The sequence below is a fragment of the Microtus ochrogaster genome, unplaced genomic scaffold (genome assembly GCF_000317375.1).
Source record: "Microtus ochrogaster isolate Prairie Vole_2 unplaced genomic scaffold, MicOch1.0 UNK2, whole genome shotgun sequence".
NCBI lineage: Eukaryota > Metazoa > Chordata > Mammalia > Rodentia > Cricetidae > Microtus > Microtus ochrogaster.
The window spans coordinates 21,743,439-21,753,421 of NW_004949100.1; the positions used below are offsets into that span (position 1 = coordinate 21,743,439).

At 40.3% G+C, this 9,983-nt stretch overlaps 1 protein-coding gene across 2 annotated transcripts in view; it reads right to left on the minus strand.

The window, feature by feature from the left end:
* Window positions 1-930: 930 nt before the first annotated feature.
* Ggps1 (geranylgeranyl diphosphate synthase 1) overlaps window positions 931-9,983 on the minus strand; it is an 11,324-nt gene continuing 2,271 nt past the window's right edge. Inside the window, exons 2-4 of one of the 2 annotated variants that reach the window (XM_005365431.2) lie at window positions 5,111-5,203; window positions 2,882-2,952; window positions 931-2,180 (exon numbers count right to left, since the gene is read on the minus strand). In XM_005365431.2, coding sequence (XP_005365488.1) covers window positions 1,419-2,180; window positions 2,882-2,952; window positions 5,111-5,180 — 903 coding nt within the window. In that variant the 5' untranslated portion in view covers window positions 5,181-5,203 and the 3' untranslated portion in view covers window positions 931-1,418. The remainder of the gene's footprint in view (window positions 2,181-2,881; window positions 2,953-5,110; window positions 5,204-9,983) is intronic. The other variant, XM_026788384.1, reaches the window with a different exon arrangement.

The following is a 9,983-nucleotide window of genomic DNA, read 5'->3' on the forward strand; positions in this document are numbered from 1 at the left end:
GCTACTCATTATATTCTGGTTCTCTTCTGAATTCACAGCTGTGACCACGGACCAAACAGAGGATGGACGTTTGATTACATATAGATAAAATGACTCTAATAATGTCCTTGATTCACTATTAAGACATTTCTGTTACTGACAAAGTGAAGACAAGAATGACAGGAGAACCATGAATTAGTACCAGGCCAGCAAATAAACTGATTTACACATTCTTTGTCAGGTGTGGTGGGCCACACCTTTGATCCTAGTACTCGGGAGACAGGCCAGGCTGGTGGTTCCTTTGATCCTTAGAGGCCAGCTAGAATTGCATTTTGAAAGCTGTCTCAAGATAAAAAATAATCCTTTCTTTTTCTTTCTCCTTTTCAGACAAAGTCTCATGTAGCCCAGACTGGCCTCAAACTCATAGCTGGGAATAACCTTGAACTTCTGATCTTCCTGAGTCTCCCTCGGATTGCTTCCCAGGTACACAAAACACTTTTTCTGTCTATTTTCCTCTTTCATAGAAACAACATTATACACAGATACTAATCAGTCTGGGTCAGAAAAAAATGTTAAAAGAAAACACACATACACACAAACAAAAACAGACAAATTAAAAAATAAATTGAGACCAGGATGTGAACTTCATTAAGTGTAAAGCCTCCTTGGCAAAAAACAAACAAAAAACCCAGAATTTGTGGGATGTTAAGGAGGGAAACAAGAAAGTGGGTAGGGAGGGTGCCGACTGCTTTCACTCTGTCTTTTCAGACTTTGGTACAGGCCTTCAATGACAACACTGACACACTCTCAGCAGTATCATCTAGGGGAAGGCGGCAGTTCTTTGGTCTTTAGGTCACCTAGAGATTTGTCTAGGAAGTCCCTGTTTTGAACTAAAGCATCAATGAATTGGGAACCATCCATGCCATAGTTAGGAAGCAGAAAGTTTCTTGGAAGATTAAGTCCTTTTTATTCACAAACCCAAAACACACGTGTGGTAGTAGGGACAGTTGGTCACATTTAGCGTATGACATTTCTAAGGCCCGTGTTTGTGGCACCTGATAATTTCAATTTTGCGTTTTTAAAAAATTAAAAAATAATCTATCTTATATGTATGTTTTGGTTACATGTATGTCTGTGTATTACGTGCATGCCTGCTGCTGGCAAAGGCCAGAAGAGGCCATCAGATCATTGAAACTGGGGTTACAAATGGTGATGAACTATGTGGGCACTGGAAATTAAGCCTGGGTCCTGCGGAAGAGCAGTCTCTTAACCACTGAGCCATCCCTCCAGCCCTTAAGTTTGTGTTCTTATGCAAAGGGATTCTGACAATTTCACCCTCATTTACTCCTTTTGGAGACTAGTACTTAAAAAGATAAATAGGAAGCCTCTCCCCGTTTTCAACTGGAAGAAGCTATGAGTCTAAGGAAGAATGGCAACCATTATTCATTTTCCTCTGTGAACATCTTACTTAAATGCTTCACTAAAGCCACTAGTGCAGGGTTTCCACCACAGGCCTCGATTTGTTTGTAGGCTTTTGCTTCAAGCTCTCTAAGAGTGTATCGAGTATATTCAAAAGAACCTACGTCTTCCAGGTACTGCACACAGTATTTTTTAATATCTATATTCTCTGTTCTTTGGCGCAGGATGTTCTGTACCTGGGTGCTTTCTGGCCGTGACCAGATGGCGTGAATAGTGGGGAAGGAGAATTTCCCTTCCGTCAGGTCTTCACAGAAGCTCTTGTTTTCACTGTATTCTTTGGAGTGCAGATTGGCATAATCATCTCTAATCTGGAAGAAAAGCCCAAGTGTGTCAAGCAGTGGCTTTAAATCTTCTTTGTAATCAGAAAACAACTGCATGAGACCTACTGCTAGTCCAAACAATCCACCTGTCTTCTGCAACACCATGGCTTTGTACTCTTCCTCAGTGGGACAGGTGTAGGTGTCCCTCCAGTAAATATCTAGGCCTTGTCCCTGATGGAGTTCCAAAAGCTGGCGTGTGAAAAGCTTCACAGCATCCGGGTGATCCAGTGTTAAGACTTTCTCTAGGCCGAGGAAGTAGACGTAATTGGCAGAATTGATGACAGAAGGGATTCCGTAGATGCTGTGTGCCACTGGAAAACCACGTCGGAGCTTTGAGTTATCTTCAATATCATCAATGAGTAAGCTGGCATTATGCAACATTTCAGTTACTTCAATGATAATCTAGAGGAAAATAACCAAAATAGAAAGAAAATTTCACTAGCATACATACATATAACACACATATGTAAAGAGATATAGACAAACACATACAGAGATATATAAACAAAGACTAATGTACACACATGTATACATGCACACACAGAGGATTTTAAAAAATATTTACTTTTAATACTTTTAATTTGTTTATGTGTATGTGAGTGCAGGTACCCTTGGAGGCCAAAGATGCTAGATTCCCCTGGATCTAGAGTTACAGGCAGTTGTGAGGTGCCTGAGGTGGGTACTGGGAATTGAACTTAGGTCTTCTGCAAGAACAGTACATGCTCTTAATTAACCTCAGAGCCATCACTCCAGCCCAGACACAGTCTCCCTATGTAACCAGCTTCTAAGGGCTGGGATTCCATGTGTGTTCCACCATGGTACATGCTTGACTAAAACAGGTTGTACTTAAAGCCATTACTAAACTATTAAAGTCTCATTGTCTTAAGCTTTTACAACTAATAAATATTTAGCAACCTCGATAAATAATATTGCATAAACACTAACAGAATAAGGAGTATTTTTACAGGATACTTACTAATTCCTTGATTAGTAAATGGGAAAGAAGAATAAGATTAGAATTGCCTCATGGCCGGGGCAAGCTCAAAGTCCAGAACTAGACCAACAGCAGGACAAAACAGAGACAAAACAGACTGCCTAGATACCTGCAGTTTGTCTTCTGGAACTTTCAGCCAGTGATTAAATGCCTGTGAAAGTTTGGTTCTCACCTGTTTACCTGTAATTAAAACATAGAATATGACAAATAAAACATTATTATACATAAAAAATAATTTTAAGAAACATTTTATTTAGTTGTGTTTTTATGCACATGCGTTTTTCATGGCACACTTGTGGGGGTCAAAGGATAGCTTGCAGGAGTATGTGGGTCCTGGAGATGGAAGTCAGATGTTAGGTGCGGTGACAAGCACCTTTACCAGCTAAGTCATTTCATTAGCCTCCAAAATGTGCTTACAAGAAAAACTGAGGCTGGGTGGTGTTGGCACATGCTTTTAATCCTAACACTTGGGAGGCAGAGGCAGGCAAGATCTCTCTGAGTTCAAGGCCAACTTGATCTACAGAATAAGTTTCAGGACAGGTTCCAAAGCTACACAGGGAAACCATGCCTCGGTAAAAAAAATTGATAAACTTGCTTCAAAACTGATCATATTTAATAAGACAGTCACATCCACATCAATCCATTTCCTTCCTTGCCGAACACCCCTCAGATTCCCCACTGTAAAGTACATAGTGGGACTGGACCCACCCTCTTCATGTTTTCATTCAAACTACACTTGGGTGGGTGGAGAAATGGCTCAGGGTTAAGAGCTCTTGCTGCTCTTAGAGAGAACCCAAGTGTGGTCCCCAGCACCCATGTCAGGTGGCTCATAGCCATATGTAACTCTAGCTTCAGGAGACCCAATCCCTTTTTCAGTCCTCTGCAGGCACCCACACTCAGGCACACACGAATCCCACCCCAGTGCGCACTCGCACTCGCGCTCGCGCTCTCTCTCTCTCTCTCTCTCTCTCTCTCTCTCCCTCTCAAACAATTACAGGTCAAAAAGCACAGCTTTTTAAAGTGACAGCCAACAAGAAAGTCTAAACCATTTCAGGGAGTTTTAGTCTTAACTTGGAGATGGAATGGGCATTGAATTGGGGGTGGAAGGGTCATTTTTAGGAAGGTTCATTAATCTCTTTCTTTTTCTGAAAAACAAAGCTGGTTCGGGGACAATTAGCTGGCATTATCTATCACACAAAACTTCAAAGAATTTTGTGAATGAATTTCCTCATAAAATTATTTGTCAATTCCTTAAATTAGGGTTTGGAGACTAGGGCAGCTTTAGTTTACACACCCTGAGTTTAAACAAGTGCTAGCCTTTTTGTGTTGACTGGGCCACTAGTTTTCCAATGGCATTTTCTTTTTCACATGGAAAGCTTGAGAAAAATCTTTAGGTAGTAGTTGCCAGTAGAAGTTAAATTAGCTTAAACATAAAGCCATAGCAAATTTAAAAAAAAAAACCACAACCAATTCATTTAGTACAAATATCATATGCACGTCTAATACAGCAAATTCAGAACACGGTTCAAGAAAATGGTTATATAAAAGTTAAGTTTCAGAGGCTAGAGAGATGGTTCTGTGGTTAAGAGCAGTTGCTGCTCCTCCAGAAGTCCCAGGTTTGATCCCCAGCATATACAAGGTGGCTCAGAATTGTTAACTGTAACTTCAGTCCTAGAGGGACTGACCTCTAGGCTCTGGGCATACACATGGTACACAGACACACACACACAGTCAAAACCTCCATACACAAATCAAAACTTAAAAAAGGAAAGAAAATTAAGTTTCAGTCTGGGAGTTGTGTTGGGCAGATGGCTCAGTGATTATGAATGAGTTAGGGTTAAGGTCTTGCAGATGACCTGGTCTGGGTCCTAGCACCTACATCATGGGTAGCTCACAGCTGGCTGTGACTCCATCACCAGAGGATGTAACACCCTCTTCTGACCACAGGCATCTGCACGATTGTGCACATACCCTCCCCTAACAGACATGTAATTAAAAGAAAAAAGGAGTAACTTTTTAGGATTGGCCACAGCACACCTGTAATCCCAGCACTTGGAAAGCAGAGGCAGGAGGTTCACCACAAATTCCAGGCCAGCCTAGGCTACTTAATAAATTCTAGGCCAGTTTAGGAGACAAGGAGATCCTGTCTCAATAAAACAGAAAGAAAAACAAAAACATTTTCATTATATAGTCTTTGATAATTTCTCTTATAATGGTATTGCTTCAAATAGAAGGTCTCAAGGACCATTTAACTTTAACCTTTCCTGTTGCTAACATTTACACAAACTCTACTCTTTAAAAACTACACTAAACAGACAATAACTGAACTCTTTGTTACCTGGTAATTGAAGTAAGTACCTATAGGGCTCTAGAAGAATTCTTTCAGCTTTCTCTTGAGTCTTCTCCATATTTTATAAATTTCAAAGCTGACCTGTTAAAAAGGAGAAATATAAAAATGATCTCAAGAATCAAATTATCTTTAAGTGTTAGATTGCAAATGAATTTTTATCAAGGTGTTTTTTGAAAGACAGACATTAAATTTTATTTATATAGCAAAACATTACAGGTATAAAACCTTGAAAACATTATGTAAAGCAGAAGGAGCCAGCAACAAAAGAACATGCTGCATGATCTATTTATAGGAAATGTTCTGAATCAGGCAAAATCTATACAGATGGAAAAGCAGGTTAGTGGTTTCTGGCTCAGAAAAATTAAGGACTGTTACTAATGAATAATGAAGGTGTGTGCACATGCTCACACATATGTGGTATGTATGTGTGCATAGGATCAAAATGTTATTAGAATGTGGTTATAGTTGTACATTGTGTCTATACTAAAAACTACTAAATTGTAATTTTTTTTTTGTTTTTCGAGACAGGGTTTCTCTGTAGCTTTGGAGCCTGTCCTGGAACTAGCTCTTGTAGCCCAGGCTGGTCTTGAACTCAGAGATCTGCCTGCCTCTGCCTCCAGAGTGCTGGGATTAAAGGTGTGTGCCACCATTGCCCAGCTCTAAATTGTAATTTTTAAAAACGTTTCTGAAAAGTCTTATGTTGTAGCCCAGGATGGTCTCAAATTTGTGATTGCCTCATGGCTTTCAGTGCTGAAATTATAGACATGCATTATCATATCTAGCTTGTTCTGAGATAGGGTCTTAGCATTATGCCCAAGTTGGCCTTGAAATTGTGGGCTTCAAGCCACCAAACCATCTTAACTATACATTTTGGATGGCGGTATATAAATTATACTAAAAATTCTTCATTCTACTGATTACACTGATCAGAATGCTGAGTTGATTTTTAAATAGTTTTCTTAGATGATTTATATTTAGTAAGCTTTCCTAGCTAATGAATCATAAAGGGTTTAAATTGTTGACATCAAAGAAATGTCAAAATAAATTCACAAAAACAGAAATTTCTTTCTTTCCTTTTTTTGGGGGTGGGGGCAGGGTTTCTCTGTCTAACAGCCCTGGCTGTCCTGGAACTTCTTTGTAGACCATGCTTCAGACTCTCAAGTACTGGGATTAAAGTTGTGTGCCACCACCACCCAGCTTAATAATGATTACAAATATTCTTATTCTTTCTATGAATATTACAAATATCCTATGCGTATTAAAATAGGCTTTGTAATTTGTGAAGAATATTTTTCTCAAATTAATAAATTTTAGAGATTGTTTTAAAGATGCATTCTAATTTAGTGCAATTATTTTATTTAAGAATTTCCTGTAGTGCTTCATTATTTTGAATTTTGCCTTTATTTCAAACTTCCTAGAATATAAACTGGGGCAAATAGGTACATATGTATTTTTTGAGAGAATATATATGTAGCCCCAGCTGGCCTTGAACTCCTGATTCCTCTGCCTCTCCTCCCAAATACTGGGATTATAGAGCATGCCACCTTGCCTTCAATCATGGTCTTTGCAGGGGGTTTCTTTACTCCTGTTTCTTTGCAAATATCTATGTCTACTTTTCTCCTTGGAGGTTCTGCTTTTCACTTTTGAAAAACGTTTTTTAAAGTTCTTATAAGGTTTCTCTGCGTAACAAGATGGCTGCCCTGGAACTCACTTTTTCAGACTAGGCTGGTCGTGAAGTCAGAGATCTGCCTGCCCTGAAACTCACTTTTTTAGACCAGGCTGGCCTTTGAAGTAAGAGATCCGCCTGCCTCTGCCTTCCAAGTGCTGGATTAAAGGCTTTTCTAGTAATCATGACACCTCTGGCAAGCTTTAGGTGTTATGAGTTGTATCTTCTTTGGCCTTCAGGATCACAAGCCCTCTTCTAACAATCTTTCATATTTACTGTGTATTTGTAAACTTAAAACCAAATATAACATGGTTACATATGGCAGTTCAGGGTTATTGCTGGTCAAAGAGCTAGTCACATGTCACAGGTTTTGGAATTGGAAAACACCTGTGATGGTTAGTGTTGTCAATTTGACAAGCCCTCGAAAAATCCCATGGACAGAACAACTCAAGTTGTCAGGCTCTGTGGCAAACCTTTAACCCGGAGCACTCTGCTGACTCTATATACAAGACTAACAGAAGAGCGAGTCAAGAGATGAAAGCTATACTGACCTCCACTGTGGCATATGGATGCTCACACATACACAATAGCTGTGATAAACAAAAATTCTGGGTGTTCATGTGTGTGAGTATAGCATGTTTGTTTAGAAGTTATATACCCCTGGGTCTTTTTCAATCATTTTCCATCTTATATTTGAGCCAGGGTCCATCACTGAACCCAGGCTTTGCCAACTTAGCTAGACTGGCTGGACAATGAATTCCTGGGAAATGCTTGATCTGGCTCAGCCAAGTGCTGGGCTTAAAGATGGGGGGGGGGGGATGCAGAACTTGGCTCATCATGCTTCAGAGATGTTTTACTGACTACGCCATGTCACAACCTCAGTTTGTAACTCTTTTTTTTTTTGGTTTTTTTTTTTTTGTTTTTTGAGACAGGGTTTCTCTGTAGCTTTGGTGCCTGTCCCGGAACTAGCTCTTGTAGACCAGGCTGACCTCGAACTCCCAGAGATCCGCCTGCCTCTGCCTCCCGAGTGCTGGGATTAAAGGCATGCGCCACCACCGCCCGGCAGTTTGTAACTCTTTATTGAAGACAGATAACAAAAATCAAGGAACGAGAGTGATGTATTTATTGTTCAGGTTGCTCTTTAGAATCTCACACACACACACACACACACACACACACACACACACACAATTTTTTATTGTTTGCTTTCTGAGGCAGGATTTCCCAATGTGTTTCAGACTCCCCTAGAATGAACAATCCTTTCTTAGTCTTCAAGTGCTGGGATTGCATGTGTACCCCAATGCCCAGTGAAAAGCACGACTCAAAAAGCATTTATAACTGGGCAGTGGTGGCACACACTTTTAATCCCCGCACTTGGAGGCAGAGGCAGACAGATCTCTGTGAATTCAAGGTCAGAAACAAAGCAAGTTCTGGGGCAGCCAGAGCTGTTATACTGTTTCCTGTCTGAAAAAAAAAAAGGTATTCATTTATTTAATTTTGTATGTGTGTGTGGTTGTCTTAGTTACTGATTTATTGTTGTAAAGAGATACTATGACTGGTCCAGTGTGGTGGTGTACATTTTTAATCTCAGCACTGGAGAGGCAGAGACAGGGGAATCTCTGTGAGTTCAAAGCTAGTATGGTCTACATAGTTTTAAGACAGCTAAGGATATGTAGAGAGACCCTGTCTCAAACAAACAAACAAACAAACCCAAAAAACCCAACAATAACAACAAAAAATACATTATGACTAAGGCAGCTTAGAAAAGAAATATTTAATTGGAGGCTTGCTCATAGTTTCAGAGGGTGAGTCCATGAACATGATGATGGAGATCTGGCAGCAAGCAGGCAGGCATGCAAGGCACTGGAGCAGTAGCTGAGAGCTTACATCTTATTCAGAAGCCTGAGACACAAAGCTAACCAGGAATGGCATGCATGCATGGCACTGGAGCAGTAGCTGAGACAGAAGCCTGAGACAGAAAGCTAACCAGGAATGGCATGGGCCTTTGAAACCTCAAAGTCTACCTCTAGTGACATACTTTCTCCAAGTCCACACCTCCTAATCCTTCCCAAAACAATTCCACCAACTTGGGGGGGGGGGTAGTCGTGTCATTCTCATTTAAACCACCACAGTGGTGTATGTGGAACCTTGAGATTGACATTGGGTAATTTCTTTAATCTTCTTACCTCAAGTTTTGAAATAGAGTCTTTTACTGAAGTTATAGTTTGCTGGTTTGGCTAGACTGACTGGCTAGCAAGCCCCAGAGATCCCCCAGTCTTTGCCTCTTCACTGCTGGGATTACACGTATTTGCAGCCATATCCAGCTACATAGATACCAGGAATAAACACAGGTCCTCGTGACTTCACAGCAAACACTTTACCTACTGAGCCATTCTCCAGTCTCAAGAGTCCATTTTTTTGGTAGTTAATTCTTAATACTAATAGTAGTACCTCACAGACACACAAAAATCAGCAACCCACCAAAGTAGTACAGCAATATGAATTCAGAGAGTAACATCTTAAATAGAAAATTTCTAGCCAAATGTAGTAAAACATCTTTGTAATCCCAGCAGTTGGGAAAGGGCAGAAGGATCACGAGTTCAGGGCCGGTTTGGGCCACATGTCATGTCTCAATCCCTTACTTCCTAAGGTAAAGTTCTCCATTAGCCTTGACCAGCAGTTACTGTTAAGAAGAACTTTACAAGGAATAGGATGGTCACAAAATATTTTGAAATATTTCAAAAAGTAACTTAGCAACTTTTTTTTTCTCCCCCAAGATGGGTTTACTATGTATTCTAGACTGGCCTGGAACTCTCTTCCTGGAGAGGTGGGACATGGGATGACAGTTGTGAATATTGAACATGTTACTCTGTTTTTAGAGGTTAAAGATAAAGAAGATGCAAAGAAGAAAGACAAGTAATGTTGGCAACGGATCATTGAAACATATGGTAAAAAATATCTGTTCTTTTTCGTTTTGGTGAAGTCTGCATCTTTGCATTTGCTACCATTAAACTAAATCCTCAAGTCTCCAAAACATCTTCTATACACTCTTTTTTTTTTGGTTTTTCGAGACAGGGTTTCTCTGTGGTTTTGGAGCCTGTCCTGGAGCTAGCTCTTGTAGACCAGGCTGGTCTCGAACTCACAGAGATCCGCCTGCCTCTGCCTCCCAAGTGCTGGGATTAAAGGCGTGTGCCA